The sequence below is a fragment of the Podarcis pityusensis genome, assembly GCF_964106645.2.
Source record: "Podarcis pityusensis genome assembly, chromosome: 2".
Lineage (NCBI taxonomy): Eukaryota > Metazoa > Chordata > Lepidosauria > Squamata > Lacertidae > Podarcis > Podarcis pityusensis.
The window spans coordinates 16,249,522-16,271,580 of record NC_138029.1 but is presented as its reverse complement, the minus strand read 5'-3'; the positions used below and the strand labels follow the sequence as shown (position 1 = coordinate 16,271,580).

General features: G+C 41.9%; 1 protein-coding gene across 3 annotated transcripts in view; it reads left to right on the top strand.

Moving 5' to 3' along the window:
- The window catches only part of VDR (vitamin D receptor), an 88,687-nt gene that overhangs the window by 39,222 nt on the left and 27,406 nt on the right, over positions 1-22,059 (top strand). For all 3 annotated transcript variants that reach the window (XM_080994801.1, XM_080994802.1, XM_080994803.1), the window contains 3 exons: positions 4,306-4,377; positions 8,530-8,680; positions 14,855-14,985. In XM_080994801.1, coding sequence (XP_080850927.1) covers positions 4,306-4,377; positions 8,530-8,680; positions 14,855-14,985 — 354 coding nt within the window. The remainder of the gene's footprint in view (positions 1-4,305; positions 4,378-8,529; positions 8,681-14,854; positions 14,986-22,059) is intronic.

Genomic DNA, 22,059 nt, shown 5'->3' with positions numbered 1-22,059 from the left:
GTGAAGTATCATGCCATCCTGATTGCAATGCTTATAATTAGCCCATGGTATTTATCTAAGTTGCATCTAGACAGAAATTATATTAATTACTGGCTGAGACTATCCCTCCTCCTGCTTGGCCTTGCTCCCTTAGCTATTAAGGACAGTTTCCAAACGACTGGAAACGTGCAATGATAAACATAACCACAACTCTAGGCTTCAGATCCTACTTAACATGGGGTATGAATAAGCAAAAACACACACCATCCAACAGTGTGTGGAAGATCTCAAACTCCAAGCAGATCTACCCAGGTCTCTGAAAATTTTAATCAGTGAAACTAGAAGACATCTCCCAGATGCCATCATAGCTGTCGACTTTTCCCTTTTCTTGCGAAGAATCCTATTCGGAATAAGGGAATTTCCCTTAAAAAAAGGGAAACGTTGACAGCTATGGATGCCATATATAACCAACCTTCAAATTCCAAAACAGTGAAGGGCTTTCACTGCTGCCAGGCCATCCCTTCAGCCATCCAGGAAGGCCACTTTCGGAAGACACCTAATGCCCATGCGGCTCTGGGCAACTGGAAACAACAGAACATGTCATTTTTCACTGCCAATACTATACAGATACAGTGGTACCTCGGGATGCGAACGGGATCCATTTTGGAGCCCCGTTCGCATCCTGAACAGAACGTAAGATGCGACAGTGTGTCTGTGCATGCGCAGATCGTGTTTCGTTGCTTCCACGCATGTTCGTGATGTCATTTTGACCACCTGCGCATGTGTGAGCGGCAAAACCCGGAAGTAACGAGCTCCGTTACTTCCGGGTTGCCGAGGAGCGTAACCCGAAAATACTTATCCTGAAGCGTATTTATCGTTACAGAAACCTATTAGCAGTGTGTGTGTGTGTGTGTGTGTGTGTTGGCATGCAGCTAACCCATTGCCAGTTGTTTGCTCCAAGTGTACGTATCATTCCACTCCCATCACTCCTTTAAAGATTTTCATGGAAGATGCTCTTATGTTACCTAGGATGGGGTTTTGGAGGCGGCCCATGAGCTTCTCCAGTTTTAATGCAAGGATTATAAACTATCTAAAATGCTTGTTCGTAAGATACTTCAGTAAGAGACTTGAACCCACAACCCTAAGATTTAGAGTCTTACTCTCAACCAGATTCACCTATTACAGGAAAAGAAGCAGCAGGCCCTATAGTAAAATCATTTGAAGGCTTTGTAGATAGCTTTGACCTTGGTTGTGAAAACCTTCCCGTTATCTTTAATGCAATCTGTTTTGACCATGATAGAGAACAAAATTTTACCAGGACCAGTATGGCCCAAGGGAAGGGTAAGTGACCTGGAGGTGCTAGAACCAGAACCAGAACTACCGTATTTTTTGCTCTATAACACGCACCCGACCATAACACGCACATAGTTTTTAGAGGAGAAAAACAAGAAAAAAAATATTCTAAACGAAACAGTGGATGTATGATTTTTGTGGTTCATGCTGTGGCCACAGACATGTGATCTGACGGTGAGTTTGGGGTAGCCCAATGCAAAAATCCTGAGGATCCATGTAGATCCATGCTTTGTAACCACGTTTTTGCACCACTGTGGCCCCAGGCAACAGTGGGTGCGTGATTTTTTTGGTGCAAGCTGTAGCCATGGATATGCTATGTGACCTGATGGTGAATTTGGGGTGACCCAGTGCAAAAATCCTGAGGATCCATGTGGATCCGTGCTTTGTAACCAGGCTCTCTGTCCCTCTCTTCTCCCCACTCAGTGGCTCTTCTCCCGCTTTGCTGTTTCAAAGCGAGCCACGGAGGAGGGAAGGAAGGGGAACCATGGATCCTCTGCTCTCGACTGCAGCAGATCCCCCCGCCATCCATAGGCATTCGCTCCATAACACGCACAGACATTTCCCCTTACTTTCTAGGAGGAAAAAAGTGAGTGTTATGGAGCAAAAAATACGGTACTTATTAAAAGAAGTTGATTAATTGTGCCCTTCCTGGAAGAAGGGAATAGTTGTGTTGTGAGAGTTGGACCTTTTAAAAAAACCTCCTTAAGCCAAAGCAACATGCATAAGGTGGTTTACAAAGAGTGCCTTCTGATGTTATCTGAAGTACATTTCTACTACATAAGTTCCCCTTCTATTACTTTAAAGCATTGCCAGTCAAATACAGAAGTCAACTGTGGTCCAATTTATGGCATTTTGGGGAATGTCTGATTGTTCAGGGAATGTCTGATTACTGGACTCACCACAAGTGAGGCCCTGGTTCCTGAAATTTTTAAGGACAGTGTACTAATGATCTGAAAGGCTCCTACTTTAATGTAGTTCATATCAGCACCAATTAATCAAAGTTTCTGTGGTGCTCTACATTGACCCAGCTCCTGGGTAGTGTGTTGACCCTAGAATGGCAGGGCTGGAATTTGAGAACTTAGGCCAATAACTTTGGTTTTCTTGCATCCAGTGAACCAGCTCAAAGTCCGTTAATGGATGCCAGGCTTTGCAAGTGCTAGCTTCAAAAGCAAATTTAAATATATCTGGTGGTGGTTGAGGAAACATTGTGCTCTGTGGGACCTGAATGTTACACCCTGTGTATTTAAACATTACTTGGTATCATATTGCCCAGTAACTGAGAGAAAGTGTTCCTTAATTCCAAAATGAGATAGGGCTTTGATTTTGTGGAGCTGAAAGAGCTCAACAATTGAGAACAGATGCCCCAATTCCTGATGGAGGCAGTTTGTTTTGCAGTGTGTCTTTTGCAGAAAGATAGTTTCCATACATTTAATCATATCTTTCAGAAAAAAAGATATTTTTTTCCTGTTCAGATTTACAACATTTATTTGGTGTGACCTTTGTGCTATCCTTAAAAAGTAATCATTGAATGTTTGTCCTAGGTCAGAGGTATGATGGATCCAACTGAAATATGCTTAGATTAGTAGTAGCCATCTTGCCTCTCTTTTATCAGGCTTCTTGGTTGTCTGTCGACACAAATTGATAGCATGGTCAGGAGGGATTAAAGTGAGTTAAATTGATACATAGTAGTATGTATGTTGTACTGAGAAATAGAGCAGATTTCTAGAATCTAGATGAAGAATAAGCAGGAGCTTTTTAGTGCCATTGAAAGATGGTGCTTTCCTTTGACTATCCTGCAAAACAAAAAAGGGGAGAGAGTACTCATGAGAGATGGTCAGTACACAATGCATTAAGTCCTTTGTTATAATACTTGTTTGAATTTTGTGCTGCTTTTGGAAAGTATTATCATCAAGATGCAGGTAGAAGAAATGAAGACTACTCTGTCTTATCAGTGGGTTGCAATAAAGATTTTAAAATCTAAAATTTGCAAAAACATGGGTCCTGAAAGGTCTTCAGATTCCTAGATGCCAGTGTTTTAAATATTTGGGATGAACTTGGTGATAGTGAGTCTTGTGTGTATGTGTATACGCAATATGCACACACACAAGCACATGCATGCACACCACATATGTACAGCACATACACAAATACAAACAGCTACAGGATGTTGCCTGAACATTGTCAAAACCTTCTAGTGTATTACCTTGCTGTAGCTTGGCAGCCATGGATATTGTGAGAAACCTAAGTCAAATTCAGAGCAGGCTAAAGTAGTAGCATGGGTGAAATGCCATACATTTTCTACCTTGCCTACAAATCTTGATTAATTAGCATTTGGGATTCTTTAGTTGTGGTCCTTGCATTGCAGGGAATTGCACTAGATGACCACTGGGGTTCCTTCCAACTCTACAATTTTATGATTTTGTGGTTATGTAAGGTAAAATCGGGAAAACCCCTTAAATGCCAATCTTTACAGAGGCGTGCTGTACTGTTTCCTTATCATTACAAAAATCCTATTTAAAAATATTTATCAGATGAATCGTGATTCTGAGAGATGCTTCAGTTCATTGGCATGAGTTTTCTTTTTAGCTGTTAAGTGGCAGTGATCTGAAATGGGAAAGTCTTTCTTCCCTTGCCCCCATAGCAAAGACCCCCATGTGTAAATGCAGTTTCTTCTTGAAAATTCTTCTAAATTATGTGGTATGGTGCTGGGAATAATGTACCATGTGGTTAGCATTATCTCTAAGTTCCTGAGAAGCTGTACTGAAATGACACCTTCTGTTTAATGAATCCCATTGGGTGTGGTGGATTGTTTGCAGAGTGCCACGCCTCACTTTTTAATGTATGTTGCTTACGTCAATAGATGAGAGTTGAAAGCTAGAGTAAGTTTCCAAACTCTAAGCAGAGTGTGAGATTTCCAAACTGCCTTGACAGCCGTTGGATATTAAATCAAACTTAAATATTTTTGGGTTGCAGGTGGCTCAATGTCGCAGTTTCAGAACTCGTGGGAATTATACCAGCAGAGTATACAAAATGACCTGGATATTGGTAAAGTATATCACTCCTTTTCAAACTATTTATTCGATTTTAATAAGTTTGTCTCTTTCCCTCGGTCAGCGAAGGGAGAATTGTGTGTTATTAAAATTATGTCATCTTGGCTTTTAAAAAAATCTGAAGAAAACAAAATAAAAAATAATGTGCTCCTTGAGGCTTGTCTGAACTATCCACTTCTCACATGCATTTTGTCTTGTTTCTCTGCAGATTATGTTGGGTTGGTATCTGATTAAAAAGTAGTGGCATTTCAGATGGGACTAGCTATTTGTTGAAGTAGAAGTGTGCAAGCTTTCAAGTTACATTAATGCTTTTCTAGCAAAGAGACTGACCTAAGGATCAGCATGTCTTCAGTCTTGCCTCTGCTATGAATTCAGGCCACATCCACACCATACATTTAAAGTCCCAAATGATTTCCTCCTAAGAATTATCGGAACTATAGTTTGTTAAGGGTGCTGGGAATTGTAGCTCTCTGAGCGGTCAACTACAGATCCCAGGATTCTTTGGGGAAAGCAGTGCACTTTAAATGGTGTGGTGACCTCTATCTGCTATGAACTGGCATCCCTTTCTCTCTTTCTCTGTCTCTCTTTTGGCATTGGCCCTTCATCTGCAAAATGCAGACAACAACATTGACATGCCTTAACATTTGTTTTGTTATAAACCTAACTGCAGCACTGTAATCAGAATGCTTTGAATACCCTCTGGTGTGCTATATAAAAAGTAAACGTTGTTAACATGTGTATCCTTGTTAGGAAGACTGGTGAATCTTGAAGAGGTTCCCCATTCCCCACCTTGCTATTCTGCAGAATATCTGTGGAGGATGGGGGGCAGTAATTAAAGTTTATCTTAGTTTGGGGGGCAGCTGAGGCGACAGGTTTGGGGATGGGGGAATTGGATTTTGTCCTGATTTATTACATCATGGCTGCTGTTAGGATGGGTTTGGCTACAAATCTAAATACATAGTGTAGTGTTGGTTTCTTATGCAAGTATTTAGTCACATCTCAAACAGGCACGTATGAACACCTATCAGTGAGTAGAGTATTCAAAGTTATTGTTCAGACTCCAAAATCAAGTTACCTATTTGATCATTTAAATAACTGGAAATTTGCAGCTGATCAGTTTACAGTGTGTGCTGAAAAACTTACAAATTGGGCTGCTGCCCGTTTGAAATGATTAATTGTCTATATTGGTAACCAGCTTTGCTCTTTCTTGTAGAGCATGAATTCACCTTTCATCTTCCAGATGTATTTCTACACTAGCAATTTACCGGTTCAGTAAGACACCAAATGGATATGCTCCTTTTGTAGATTTTGTTGGCTCCTTTTGTATTTGCTGCCAATATTTAATCAACCCTTAATCAACCCTGAGGAGATAAAACAAAAATATGAGATATTAGCAAAAGCTAATAACAATTTGGAATATTAATCCGCCATCCTGGGTTATATGACTGGCATGGCTTCCACAAGGAACCTATTGCAGTACACCAGAAAAGCCATTTAACGTTCTGAGGTGATATTTGAGCTGTTTTATAGCCTTTGTTGGGACACGGGTGGCGCTGTGGGTTAAACCACAAAGCCTAGGACTTGCCGATCAGAAGGTCGGCGGTTTGAATCCATGCGATGGGGTGAGCTCCCGTTGCTTGGTCCCTGCTCCTGCTAACCTAGCAGTTCGAAAGGACGTCAAGTGCAAGTAGATAAATAGGTACCGCTCTGGCGGGAAGGTAAACGGCATTTCCGTGCGCTGCTCTGGTTCACCAGAAGTGGCTTAGTCATGCTGGCCACATGACCCGGAAGCTGTACGCCGGCTCCCTCGGCCAATAAACCGAGATGAGCGCCGCAACTCCAGAGTTGGTCACGACTGGACCTAATGGTCAAGGGTCCCTTTACCTTTACCTTTATAGCCTTTGTTGGGCTAGTTTCAGTTATCTGAATGAAAAAATATATAGCCAGCTCAAAGAGCTGTGCCCCTTTAAGGCTTTAATATCTTATGTTCCATTTATTAAGTAAAATGACTGTAGCAGTCTGTTTTGTTTCTACCCAGCTAACAAAGCATTATCTGACAATCCCATTTTGGTTGCAAAATATAATTGTTTCTCTGTCAGTAGTGAAAGCAAACAAGTGATAAATATCATGTTTTAGAAAGTCCCCCTCTTAGCCACCAGCACGGTAACTAAGCAACACTCCTTCCTGCTATCTGAGCATTGTTAAATTTATGAAAGAGGAAAGATAACTTTATTGAATGTTAACGTGCTGTTTCAGATATTAAGTCTAAGTTTTAAATGGAAATAGTGACATTCAAAGGTCAACAGCCCATCATTGATTAGTACAAACTTAGACATGCAGTTAACATAGTAACTAATAAGTGCACTTCCTATTTGGGCAGACTGTCAATGTTTGCCTTACTTGCAAAGGAGTCAGGTTAGGTCTGTAGTCAAGAATAAATCTGAATTTCCATTTAAAGTGGAAAAGGGAACTGTTGATTCAGTAAGTTCATCCATTTCTTCTTCTTTTAAAAACAGTTTTCAATTACTCTTAGCCAGACCCCATCAGCAGAATACTGAATGTAATAGAGGAAGAATAATAGGTTTAAGAGTAAGAATGTGAAGCCCCTGAAATGCATGTCATGGGATAAAGGGTTGTTGCAACTAGAGTCTTCTTGCTCAAACTACATGTGATTGTAGCAAACCCATTGTTTAAAACTGGGTCTGCCCCAACCATGTACAAAGTGGAAGGTGGAAAACCATTTTTAGACCAAAAGAAATTCACTGAAACCTCAGGGCTTATCTCCTTACAGTCAGAGTCTGTCACCCAGGTGTTTTTCTCCATAGTACCTGAACTGAAAAGCACAAAGTGAGAGTTTAGCTCTTCTCACTGGCTCTTAACATTCGGAATCCTCCATACATTTTATGTGTGATTGGGGCAGATCTGTGTCTGATCAAACAATTCTGCCAGGGTCACATCATCATTGGAATTCCATCCTTGCATATAGGTACATTTTACCAGCTGAGCATGCCATCCACAAGAGCCTGCTGGATCAGGCCAATGCCTATCTAGCCCAACATCCTTTTCTCACAGCCACCAGCCATATGCCTGTGGGAAGCCTGCAAGCACATCCTCTTTGCTCTCACAAAAGCAAAGAATTTTAATTATACCTGCTGACAGTGACTATGTCAGATAATGCTATAAATTTAGTTTCTCTGCATAAAACATAACTGACTAAACATACAACGTTACCCTGTAAACATAAAACATTAGAAAGTAAATAGGAAATTTAAATTACAAGTTTCATCAAGTCCTGATTCATGCTTAGACATCAGCTGCCAACTTGCTTCTTGACCTCTGGTGTGTAGTCCTCACATTTCTCATATGTATACACCCTGCCTGCTGCCTCTGTGACTTGTTTCACATACCTTTCTAAAGTCTGAGCATGGCAGGGTCACTGTGGAACTTGCATAGTCTCACCAATGAACTTCTTTACTTCTACTGTAGTAAGTTTACATGTCAAAGGAGGTTCATCTACCCTGTCAGACCAGTCCATCAGCTCCACCAGGGACAAACCACTGGGGTTGATGGAAGCTGTCGTCATCTCTGCACCTAAAGTCCGCTGATCTTTTAGACACCAGCTCTCCTCTCTTCACTGTCATCTGATGATAAGAGTGTCGGGATTATCATTTCGCTGAATGCATACCATGCTGAGTGCAGGATGGTTGGCAAAACAGCATCCTTGTTTTGCAGTCTTCTTTGGCAGCCTAACTCACCACAGCTGAAACAAGGTGTGATGTGAGCCTTCCACCCAAGCGTGTTTTACTTTGATGTTCAATCCCCCCAAAATCCTGGATTTCGCTGCAACCTGTGTTATCTGTAACACAGTGGTCTAGATGAAGATGAGAAAATGAAACCATCTTAGCTGTTGATTGTTCTGGAGGGGATGTTTATCAATGACATGTACCGTATATCGTGAATTAAGGATTTTGCTATATTCCAATTGAGTATTCTTAAGCAGATCAGAAAATGGAGTGGGGATTCTTACTAGCTTCTGCAGAGTCTTTGCTACATAGATTATGATATTTGATTATGATTACCACGTAGATTATAGCTGAAAAGACTGTTGTATTGAGGTTTATAAACACTGCACTTTTCTCTGTCACAGAAATGGAGACCATGGCACCTTGCTCAGCATTTCCGGATCCAGCCAGCGAGTTTGACAGGAACATTCCACGTATCTGTGGTGTTTGTGGAGACAAAGCTACTGGCTTTCATTTTAATGCTATGACCTGCGAAGGCTGCAAAGGATTTTTTAGGTATGTGACTCCTGGCATTTGACGTAAATTATTCATAAGAGATTTTGACCTCTGCCCTCAAGAAAACCCAGCTTTACTTGGGCCAGCAGTTTACTTTGAGCACAAAAGCAGATCAGCAAAAGAGGTTTCCTCTACAGTCAAACCTCGGATCCCGAATGCTGAAAACCCAGAAGTAAATGCTCCAGTTTTCTAACGTTTTTCGGAAGCCAAATGTCTGACGCAGCTTCTGCTTGAGTGCAGGAAGCTCCTGCAACCAATTGGAAGCCATGCCTCGGTTGTCGAACATTTCAGAAGCCTCTAACCCCACCCACCACTGACATGTCCTTGGAAGGTTGCTCAGGAGGAAGTGGGGCCCTCTTGCTGCACAGATTTCCCAACCCCTGCTCTAAACTACTGTCTCTGTCTATACAGACTTTAGATGTAATTAATAACTTGACTTTGGAGAAATGACATGGTGTTTATTATATTTAAATGAGAGTTTATCTTATTACAATTTTACTTTAAAACATTTTGGAATGTCACTGTGTGGGAATTCCCCTGCTGCTTGAGAATGGCTCCTTTTTCAAACCCAGGATAGGAACATCCCTTACTTAAGCAGCAGTTTGGATTCCAATTATCAGCTCTTGCTTAGGGCATACAGAAATTTGCTGTTCTTCTGGTTCATGGAACTGCGCATACTCATGCACCATCTGAGTTTCGCTACCCCTGCTATATGGACAAGCAGGGTGTTTATGAATACTGAGCACAATACTGGCATAGAGAAAGCCAGAGGGCAGCTGTCTCCCACTTTCCTCTTAAACCACATTAAGAAGGAGCCAGTATTCCATCTGCAGTAGCCCAAACAATTCCAAGAACTATCAGCAGTTTAGCATATCTCACAAATGAAGTGTCAATCTTTCATAAAGTAAATTACTGTAATGGTGACGTGGGACGTTTTCCTGGGAACTCTTGGTTAAAAGCAGATGACTAATAACAGATGTAATTAACAGCTATTATGTGACTAACTAGAGGAAAACTCACATGTACTAAATGCTATAGTGGGACAGTAACGCAGGTATAGGATTTGTGTGGACATAAGGTAAACTTCAGGTCCGCAAGGACCATATCTTCCCAACATAACTCCCTTATTTCAGCATCTCTATGGTAAACTAGACACATCCACTCTTGCTAGATTGTTGGAGATGGGATGTTTTGCATACCATCCGCCTTGCAGCCAGTTTTCCAGTTGGGCTAAAGTGCACCCTGGCTAACTAGAACAACAAGATTTTCTTCAATTACTGTTGCTTAAATGAGCAGCTCACCTTTCACAGGTATATTTCCACATACAAGGTTAGTGCCTTCAGCTAATCAGTCATGCGCTGTGTGCCCTGGACAAGATAAACGTCAGTGCATGCCATTTGTCAACTTTGAAGGACACATGCATGGAACATCTATTCCAAGGATCACTGTTAAGAAACCTTAGAAGGTAATGAGTGAGGCCTGGTGAGCTGTGTACCACACTCCCAGTGAAATGTTAAGAAAATCTGAAACATTTTCAGAATTTGTCAGAAAATCTTATACTCAAATATCTGGCCAAGGAGGATCTTCTCCTTTCCTGGAAACCAGGTTTATAAGACAATGCTTTCCAAATTTCTGATATCTGAGGGATGCCTTTTTTGGATTAAAATTTGAGGCACCCCTCTCTTAAACCCCAAAAGGTTGGAAGAAGGCAGACCTGGAGCAAAGACACTGAAAGAAAGTTTTCCTCTGATGGCAGGCCATTTTGCATTGAGTGCAACTGGACAATTCATTCTCTACCAATGCAGTCAAGCAGGAGAATGATCTGCCTTCGGAGGAGGCTGATTAGAAGGAGCTAGGATGGGAAATTCACAGCACAATGATGTCACGCCATGCATTGTGTTATGCTTGATGTTACGAGGAAGAGAGCAGAAAGAGACATGGAGCAGCTGCTGCTCCGTATCTCTTGGAACATCTAGTTCTGGCCCATTAAATGTGGCACAATAGTTGAGGTAAGTTGCCAAGGAAGCTGGAGTTTCCATGACTTCAGACCAGCAGCGCTTGATCTTTTTCTGAAAACGTGCTGAAGGCAAATGCCAGTTGCTCTGCTTGACACAGTGGTGGCTGCAGGGACGCCAATGGCATGAATGATGCACGGGGTTAAGCCTGAAAATCCCTGCAGCATTATCTGACCTTGGAGGTGAATGGAAAAGGTCACATAGGGGAAACTTGCACTAGGCTATTTTGTTTCAAAGCAACAATAATGACATCTTGAGACCAAACCAGGATGTTAGAAATGAGATGTCTGTCGCATAACTACTTCCCCCTCTGGACATTTTCCTCTCCTGAGCATGATTCAAAGAGTTTGCCTTTCACCTTTTCTGTGAAGGCCTTCTTAAAGAAATGTGCATGTCTCGTTAGGGAACACTTGAGTAACTGCATTTTAAACCTGAAACAACAAAGTTCTCAACTGCTTCACAAACACTGGCTGATCAAAATAGAATATAGTCCACTTGGTCCTTCATGGCAAATCTCTCGAGATGTTTTGCAAAACTAAAGTTGGGGAAGCCATTTGGTATTGGCCTTTCAGTGGTTTCTCTTCTATTGGGAAATATAATCTTCAGACACTTTAGAGTGCATTGCCTTCCCGGTGTCCTCTGACACCTCTTGAAGTTTGTTCATATTGGATTGGTTGTTACGGGTCTGAGATCTATGATGAAATTTTAAATACTGATAAGAATTGTAGAAACTAGACTAGATAATTAATACCTTTGCAATGTACTGAATATGAAATACTGGGTGTCATTTCTTCATTTTATATGTAGCATTGCTGATTTGTTTATTCATATCAGTCGGTGTGTGTGTGTGTGTTTCTTTACGGGGTCCTGGGACATTTCCAGATGGGCTGTTGGTCCACAGAAAAAAAATACGGTTGTCCTGCACTATGTGCTGTAATTATCTCATGCAGGATAACAACCAAATGCTGACAATGTCATATAGCCACCCTGCTAACATATAGCATGTAATGAGAGAGGTGGTAGCATTGAGGGAAGTTTCTCTTTTTCTCCTGAACCTAAATAAGAGTGAGGACTTTCCTTCACACTGTGCTAACTCTCAAGGCATGTGCAGTTGGTGTCTTGGTGCAGTCAGCAAGCCCGCAGTTCCGACCAGTGTCATTGCTGTTGTTCTCCTTGCAACTGCCACCTCTGTGACAGTGTGCATTGAAGAAGGACTCCCTCCACCTTTTTCTGCCCTGGAGCTATAATTTTGGCTCTTTCTTGCATCATTAGAGTTTGTTATTCCGTCTTTAATTTATCCTTCCCTTCCCCAAGGTTCAGAGTCCTCTTTCTAAGCAGGTGTGGGTTCTCTTCCAATTTGGCAGTGGAAGATGCCAGATATCTTGCTTAGTGCATGAGAGATTCAAGCAAAATATAGTTGACCGTTGAGCAACTTTAATGAACTTCCTGATTGGCAAAGTAGAGAGTGTATAAGGTCTATCTGGTGGCTGGGGAGAAGAGGGTGTGACTTTAAGTAAGACCTCTCAAGTTAGGAGCAGGTGCAACCAAATGGTTGATTGGAGAGGACTCCGATTCCTGGAAAATAAGGCAACTCAGATTCCTGGAAAATAAGGTAACTTCTGGCCAAAGACAGGACCAGTAGATGTGCAGCAGAGACACTTCTATTTATGGGTTATTCTAATGAGAAGCATGGGGATCTGTTCTGAGGCATGCTGCACTAGATAGTTGTATGTGTTAGGAAACAGTTTTACTTCATAAGAAAAACTTACCCTCTTGGTGGCAGAATTTTTTATTTTTATTTTCAATCTTAAATCTCAAAGTAATTTTTTATTTATTTAGATTTCATTAGTTTCGACATATTCTGTTTTGGTTTAGGTTCAGTTGGGGTTTGGGGTTGTTGTTGTTTTGCTTTTGGGCAGTGATTATTGTTAACTACCAGGGTTATTTGCTAATATGAGCTGATTCACATTTATACAATATGAAGAATATGCTAACAATAAGTAGAACAGCAAAACATGGAGCAAAAATGCATGTTTCTAAATATGCAGTGAACATAAGCTAAACAGTTGTGGCCACTTTCAGCTCCCTAGTGCATGGCTACTATATTACTACAAACATGCATTTCTGCTTTATACTTTACAACGTATGCTGCTCCAAACCCTGGGCTTGTGTGTAGCACCCCTGCAATGTAAAGTGTGATTCAGCTCTTAACAGGTCAAGATTAAAATAAGGAACTTCCACATTCAGTTGCCCTTGCCCCTGCTGTTAGTATTGGAGCAGTCTTAGGGTATTGATCCTTTTCAGCAGTCCTTTGGAAGTATAGCAAGCTGCTTCTCATTTTCCTCGTTAGTAACTCATGTGTCGCTCAAAAGCTAGTATACTGTTCACTTTACCAAAATATCTTGTGATGGAATATCTCACTACCGATCTTATAACACTGTGGATCAGTGAGATGGGCAGTTTACGTCCTGCATCTGCCTGCTGGCTTATGCCATGTTAAGCATACCAAGCTCACTCTTGTAAGTACAGTATTTCATCATTTGCTTACGTAACTGCATGAAGAGTACATTCTATGGAAGGCAAAGGAGTCCCTTCAAAGATACTTCCCCCACTCGTTAAAAGACAGACCAAGAAAAATCTGCAAAGGCAAAATGCATTTAACACCTAGCTAGTTTTTAAACCAGTCCACCCAGTCTAGTCAGCCTTTTTAAATGTTATACCCAATTACATTTATTTACATAAACAGAAATGTGCAACTAGGGGAAAGGTAGAGATGTCAAATGCTTCCTAACAGCAACAACAGCGAAGGACATTTGCTTTCAATTGCCTTGTTTAAGGAGAGAGACTTACTTTTCTCAATGACTTCATAAAACAGTGAAGAAAAGGAGATTGCCATTCTTCCAAGATTACATGGTGGCATTGTTTGTACAGCATACTAAGCTATGGTTTTGTCTGAACATATAGGCTCCAAGAGAGGAGATTATGGCCGTTTTGCTTGTCCCTGGTCATCTTGTTGCTGTGTCGAGCTGAGACATAGTTTGCCTTCATGTGTCATCTGAGCCTTTCCTTGTGGTTTAGCTTCCCCAGAAAAACCATGAGCCATAAACCAAATGGCAAACCTTGGTTATAGTTCATGGTTAGTCTGGAGAGAGGGAAACCACGAGCCAGATTCAGACAGCACAGTAAGCCAAACTATAACTTAGCTCAGGACAGCGCAGAAACAAAACGGGGAGGAGGTAGCAAAGAAGCTACAATCCAGGAGCTAACGTATTTGGGCTACAGCAGTATGGGAAAGCTCCTGATTCCTGCTCCTTTGATACTGCCTCTTGTCATTTTCTGAATTTCTTTGTCCAGTAGACCATTGAGATAATATCCAAGCTGTTTGCTTTATCAGGGTCTCACGAGTCTTTTAAGTAAAGAAAAACACTAGGCAATTCAGGCTTCTCTTCTGAGTCTATATGTGTCACCTTTGCAGACTGTTGTGTATCTATGCTCCTACCACATTCTTTGTCAACTTTGTGTATCTGCTGTTGATTTTTGCCAATGGAAACTCATGGAGCAAACCAGTTAGTCTTTTCTGGAAATTCTTTCATTTTGCTGCTTTGGGCTATTTTTCCTCAGATTTATAAAGTAATCAGAAATGCTTGAAAATTGTCAAATGCTACATCTTTGTTTTTGAGTTGAATTCTGGGTTTGTTTGTTTGTTTGTTTGTTTCTTCTATTCAGTTCCTAAATAGTTCTCCAACTTTAGATGGCTCTATTTGAGCCATTCAGACTGTGGTTAATGTTTTCCTGTTTATGGTACAAGTTGCATCTGTTGGACAAGAAACTGTGTTTTTCTGTTTGTGTTCCTTAAAATATTAAGTTCTTTTTAGAAAGAAAATCATGAAGACGTGCAGATGGTTACTGTTTTCAAAGTATAGTAACAGGGCAGATTTTTAAATAAAATAACCAGATTTCTTAGAAACAGAACAGTAGCTATGTAGGGGATATTTATTCCATGCCTGGTAAATACTTGTATGTTGCCCATTTAGCTCGTTTTGTATGCAGGTTTGCCACACTGTTTGTTTTCTGAACGGTATCCATGCAAAACTGATGTATCTTCCTAAAAGCAAGCAAGCAAAGATTATATATTTTGTGTGGCTTTTTCCCCCCACAGGAGGAGCATGAAAAGGAAAGCGATGTTCACATGTCCTTTCAATGGCGACTGTAAAATCACCAAAGATAACCGGCGACACTGTCAAGCCTGCCGGCTGAAGCGCTGCGTTGACATAGGCATGATGAAAGAGTGTGAGTAAACATGTAGCACGATAGAAACATTGCAATAATCCAAGAGTCTGAGAATCCAGATCACTTCCTCAAGTCACTTTGATTCACTTAAAAACATTTTGAAAATTCCATCCTCCATTTATTTATAATAAATAAAATTTATTATTATTATTATTATTATGTTTGGTTCACTTTTTTAAAGGAGGAGGTGAAAGTTGGTTCCTTTACCTAGATTTCCCCAATAGTCGTATTTTGTCAATATGTGGGTGTTCCCCTGCCTTAAAAAAAATAATTTAGATACCTAAACTCCACTTAATACAAAAGTTAAAGCATGTGTATACCTAGGCAAAAGAGGTGTGTGTGTTTGTAGTATCTGAAAGGTATTTGTGTCCCTTCACCTTTTCAGTGTCTGGCTAAGAAGATTATTAGGCAAGAGGGTAAGAGAGAGGCTCATGCAGTCTTGTCATGATGGAAGTGTAGTAAATCATTGATAGGCTGTTTAGAATTTAGAATTGTTTTAGGCCATTTGCTAGCAAACTAGCAAAACTTGAAACAAGAAAACATTTATTGCCTATACTTCTATGAGTTCCCATTAAGTCTGGGGCAGGGAGAGGTGGGGACAAAGTAATTGGTGGCAGATCTACCACTGGGTATAGATCAACAGAGTCTCTGTGCTGCTGTAACCAAACTTGTTCACTCACCTGGAAACTTTTATAGGGGTTGGGGAGTATCACATTAAGAACTCTGGCATAATTCCCATCTAGTCTTTTTCTAGGTCCTTCCTGCAGCCTAATCTTCAGTGGTGGTGCATAGTCTTAAAATCCATTGACATCCTGGTGTGGGCTAGGTTCCTGGCAAATGGCATTACAGTGGTACCTTGGGTTACATACACTTCAGGTTACAGACTCCGTTACCCAGAAATACTGTACTGTGTTAAAGAAACTGGCAAGAAATTATCAGTGTCTAATATAACAATGGGGAACCTTGGGTGCTTCAGATGTTGCTGGGCTATAATTCATATCATCACTGGCCATTGGCCATGCTTGCCGGGAGTGATGGGAGTTGTAGTTCAGCAACATTTGGAGAGCCAAAGGTCCCCCACATCAGCTCTACTATGTAGATCAGGGGTAGGCAATGTAATATGCTACACAAGTATTTGACTACCACTCTTTGAGATTGGTTTGAGTTGCAGTAGGGTTGCCATATGTCTGGAATTTCCCAGACATAGTCAGGATTCGGTTGTCAAAAACATCCCTAGTTGTTGTCCATAACATCTGAATGACACCATGTTGGGTACTCCTGATGGAGATTCTTGGCCCTTCTTGTGCTTTCTGGGCTTAGAACTGGCAGTATCCTTGATTTGATTTGTATTCTGTATTGTATTCAGTGTTTGTTATGCTCAGAGTAGATCCACTGGAATTAATGAACATGACTAATTTAGGCCTATTAATTTCAGTGAGTCTCCTCTGATTTTAATTTAGCAGGAGACAACATTCTGTTTCCTTTCACCTTTGTAAGCAGCCAAATCTTCCTTACTCAGCAGTCATTTGAAACTGTAACACCAAGATCTATTTTGGACATCAACTCCCTAGCACATAATTATTAGTTAACTAACTGCAGAAACTAGTGATTGGAAGGAGTCCATGTAATCTTGCCCAGTTTGTGTTCACTGTGGTCAGATTAATGTAGCATTTCTTCCTTCTCTTCCAGAGAAAGTGCCCTCTTTACTTTGCTGGCAGTCAAAGTAGATGTGCTATTGTTTAACTAGAGCAATATAATGTGTGAAAGTATAATTTTTAAAATGGTATTTTGAGCTGTTAGTTGCTGTGATAATAGAAGCACTTCCTTTCCTTATGACTCAGACTGCTGCTTTACTGGAATTGTTCCCCTTCTGAGGAAGCATAACTCATCCAGGGCTGTTCCATTCTCCTCTTTCTAACTTAGGAGGGATGACAAGTTTATAGCAGCCATTCTGTGTTAGTTTTTAAAAAAAGTTTCTAGGAGGTGTGGACTACTAGTGCACACTTGCCATAGGTACGCAAATATTCACACACATTCAGGCGCTGTTTCTTGTGTGCATGCATGCACAAGCCCACACACATATTCATACATCCCCTACCTTCTTTGCAGACACTCAAGCTGACACACATACTTATTTAGATACACACTCCCACCCTGTGCTTTTTTCCTGGAGGTACGCGGGGGTACGCAAACTCCTAAGCATTTTGTGAATCTAAGTTTGGCCCCATTGTGGGGCAGTATTTCAATATGAGTAGGAAAATGAGAGTACTCCTAAACATTTTTTTTAGAAAAAAGCACTGCTCCCATCCACTATTCTGCCAATCAGCAGAGCACACAGAAGAGACAGAAGGGATTTTCTTTCCCATCAAAACACTGTAATGGAGTTGGAAGGGACCCCAAGGGTCATTTAGTCCAACCCCCTTCAATGCAGGAATCTCAGTTAAAGCATCTGAGACATATGGCCATCCAAACTCTGCTTAAAAACCTCCTGTGAAAGAGAGTCCACAGCCTCTTGAGGGAGTCCATTCCATAGTCGAACATCTCTTAGTAACAAAGTTTTCCTGATGTTTAGTTGGACTCTCCTTTCTTGTAACTTGAATCCATTGGTTTGAGTCCTACGCTCCAGAGCAGGAAAAAACGAGCTTGCTCCATCTTCCATGTGACAGCCCTTGAGATATTTGAAGATGGCTATCATATCTCTTCTCAGTCTCCTCTTTTCCAGGTTAAGCATACCCAGCTCTTCCTACCGTTCCTCATATGGCTTGGTTTCAAGACCCTTGACCATCTTGGTTGCCCTCTTCTGCACATGTTGCAGCTTGTCAATAAATTGTGGCGCCCAGTTAGATGACTGTACTTAGATTACTGCAACTTGTTATACTTGGGACTGCCTCTGAGGACAGTTCAGAACCTTCAGCTTGTGCAGAATTCAGTGGCCAGGGTGCTCACCAGGACAAGACGGTTTGAGTATATAAGACCAATCCTGGCTTGACTGCACTGGCTGCCAGTTAGTTTCCAGGCTCAATTCAAAGTGCAGGTTTTGACCTATAAAGCCTTAAATGGCACAAGACCGCAATATCTCAAGGACCACCTCTCCGCGTATGAACCTACCCAGACCCTGCAATCATCTTCACGTACCTTCTCCGTGAGAGGTCTGGAGGGCAACAACCCAAGAACGGGCCTTTTCTGCAGTGGCTCCCCACTTGTGGAATGCTTTCTCCAGAGAGGTGCGCCTAGCGCCTTTGTTACATATCTTTATGCGCCGGACAAAATCAGTCCTCTTCTCCCAGGCCTTACCCGGGAGAATTACCGTATTTTTCGCTTCATAAGACGCACCTGACCATAAGACGCACCTAGTTTTTAGAAGGGGAATTCAAGGAAAAACATATTCTTTAAAGGGAGCGCTGAGCAGAGCCTGTATGCATCCCAGGCTCTGCTCAGCGCTCCCTTTAAAGAGCCGCGTGGAGCGTGTTTGCGGCTCTTGGGGGCTTTTCCCCGAGGAGGGAGAAGGAACTTACGGGCTGCCCTTCTCCCTCCTCGGGGAAAAGCCCCCAAGAGCTGCACACACGCTCCACGCGGCTCTTTAAAGGGAGCGCTGAACAGAGCCTCCCGTCTGCATTCGCTCCATGAGACGCACAAACATCTCTTTTTAGGAGGGAAAAGGTGCGTCTTATGGAGCGAAAAATACGGTGAACAGTCTATGACCCTTTAAACCAGGGGTAGGCAACCTAAGGCCCGTGGGCTGGATGCAGCCCAATCGCCTTTTTAATCCAGCCTGTGGATGGTTCGGGAATCAGTGTATTTTTACATGAGTAGAATGTGTCCTTTTATTTAAAATGCATCTCTGGATTATTTGTGGGGCCTGCCTGGTGTTTTTACATGAGTAGAATGTGTGCTTTTATTTAAATTGCATCTCTAGGTTATTTGTGGGGCATAGGAATTCGTCATTCCCCCCCCCAAAAAAAAATATAGTCCGGCCCACCACATGGTCTGTGGGACGGTGGACCCGGCCCACGGCTGAAAAAGGTTGCTGACCCCTGCTTTAAACGGTTGTGGGGCATTGTTTTCGTTGTTTATCGTGCTGTATATTTTTGTGTTTCTACAGTGGTACCTCAGGTTACATATGCTTCAGAGTTACAGACAGTGGTACCTCGGGTTACATACGCTTCAGGTTGCAGACTCCGCTAACCCAGAAATAGTGCTTCAGGTTAAGAACTTTGCTTCAGGATAAGAACAGAAATCGTGTTCTGGCGGCGCGGCAGCAGCAGGAGGCCCCATTAGCTACAGTGGTGCTTCAGGTTTCAGGTTAAGAACGGACCTCCGGAACAAATTAAGTACTTAACCCGAGGTGCCACTGTATATTGTAAGCTACCCTGTATTGTAATCAAACAAACAATCTCAATAGCAAGAGACCATTCTCCTGTAACAGTGTTTCCCTCTAACCCACCCACCCAAATGCTACTCATTAGACAGGTAGCATTTAAATGGAGTCGATGCCTTTGTGCCTCCTTGGAATAATTGTGCATATCAAGCCCTGAAGAGAGCTGAGGACTTTGATTCCTCCAGTCCTCCAGTGGAACTGCACTTACTTTGCCTAGTTCGTGAATTTGGCAAGGCTACCATTAAACCTCAGTAGCGGCATGGGGTGTCCCTCTACCCTCTTCCCCACCTTTGGATATTGTTTTACATATTACATTGAACGTAACTGAAAGACTTTGTAATATGATCAAGAAAAAAAGTGAAAGGCATTGCACGTTCTTTGTAGTTCATGAAAATCTTCAATGAAAATTATTTCAATAAATAAATAAATAAATTATTCTTTTAGTGAAATAGTTACATGATTAAGGAAACCTTAACTGACTCCAGCTAAAAATAGCCTTTCCCGGCTGTCCGCTAGTTAAATGAATGGGAACAGAATGTGCTTCAAAGAGCTCTAGGCCAAATTACTAAAAGGGTCGTGCTCTCTGTTAGGGTGCTAACTAGCTAGGGTTGTTTTTTTTACCTGGAAGCAGCTGTTGCAATCCATACTACATCCTGGATTTAGCATTCCACTTCTGTGAACTAAGGGTTGTATCCAACAAACTCATCCCATCAGCCAAGAGCCTTCCACGAGCACTAACGTAGCGCTAATTCTTTTCAAGGCTGGCAGTTCTCAAAACATCCTAATTAAATAGTAAACAAGAGTGACTTTGTTAATCTGCCACTATCGTTGGCCTTGCTTGTTTTGACAGCAGCCTGTCTACTGTGAGTTTGTGCCTGAGTGCTCCCTCAGCTTCAGCCAGAAAAGTTTGGGCCTTGAAGGGTTCACCTAATTACATTCCTTTGCACAGGCACCTTGACCACCCGAATCCCACACATAGATCAACCTTATGTTGTAGCAAGGGATGGAAGAGATTTGGATTTACTGTACTGTACTGTACTGGAACATGCAAGACTAGACAAAGGAAAAGTCTGCCAATGGGAAATATTTTGAGTCAGCAGCAGGACATAAAGCCTTTTTCAAGGACATGATAGATAACAGAAAAAAGTCTACTTAGGATGAAGACAGGAGCTCTTGAACAAGTTGACAGGTACTGGACAAGTCATGCTACAGGAGGTTTACAAAAGAGGTGCAAAGAAGCTTTGCCTTATGAGGAATGGTTGAAGGAGCCTGGAAAAGAGGAGACTGAGAGGAGATATGATAGCCATCTTCAAATATAACAAGGGCTGTGACATGGAAGAGGGAACAAGCTTATTTTCCCCCCTGCTCGGGACGGTAGGACTTGAACTAATGGATTCGAGTTACAAGAAAGGATATTCCTACTAAACATCCGGAAAAACTTTCTGACAGTAAGAGCTGTTTGACAGTGGAATGGTCTCCCTCAGGAGGTTGTGGACTCTTTCACAGGAGGTCTTGCCTTGCCAAGACTTTGCACCCTGGGAAGGTCACTTCAGTGCTGCTAATGCACTGGTCTTACTTCACCCCTGGAGGCATACTCCATTGTCTTTTGAGACATATGGATATCAACAAGGGCAGGACCTGGGCTGTTTATGAAGTGTGTGTGTGTGTGTGTGTGTGTGTGTGTGTGACAAGTTACTTCAATTTGTCTAGAATGTGAAGTAAAAACTACCTTGGGTTTTCATGTTAATTTTGATCTGCATCCCCTCACTGACTAATAGCATTCATATATTATGCTAATTCAACAAAAAAATGCATATATGATGCATCTTTCTGGTATTGTGTGACTGGATATGGAATCAATTTTTGACTTGTGTTTGATTTTAAGGAGCAACACAGGTGATTTTGTGTAATTCTGACGATGTATTTTCTCATGTAAGTCTCATGTCTGAAAATTGAGATGCAGTGGGGCGGGGAGGGGAAGAGTGTGAAAACACTGGAAAGTATGAAAGGGAATAAATCCTATGATAGCATGATGGTGAAAGAGCTGACAGAATATATGGCTGCAGGAACAACCTGATGTTAATGGGAAAGAGCATAAAGGTGATAAAGCCTATGTAAAGGATGAGCCTGTTTACTTAGGAATGTAGAGCAGTGAAAACCCCATATAAAATAGGCAGTAAGGTAAAGGTAAAGGGACCCCTGACCATTAGGTCCAGTCGTGGCCGACTCTGGGGTCCCGGTGTTCATCTCGCTTTACTGGCCGAGGGAGCCGGCGTACAGCTTCCGGGTCATGTGGCCAGCATGACTAAGCCGCTTCTGGCAGACCGGAAACGCAGCACACGGAAACACCGTTTACCTTCCCGCTGGAGTGGTACCTATTTATCTACTTGCACTTTGACGTGCTTTTGAACTGCTAGGTTGGCAGGAGCAGGGACTGAGCAATGGGAGCTCACCCCTTCGTGGGGATTCGAACCGCCGACCTTCTGATTGGCAAGTTTAACCCACAGCACCACCTGCGTCCCAACAGGCAGTACCAGCATGCAAAGCTGCCTGCTTTGCGCACTGTTAAATGAAAACCTTCACAGGGGAGATTCGTGTGGAACATAGTCTTGTAAATGCATTCAGTGTATTTGGCTCCCCCACTCCATCTTTACATAAATGAGGTATAGGCAAACTCGGCCCTCCAGATGTTTTGG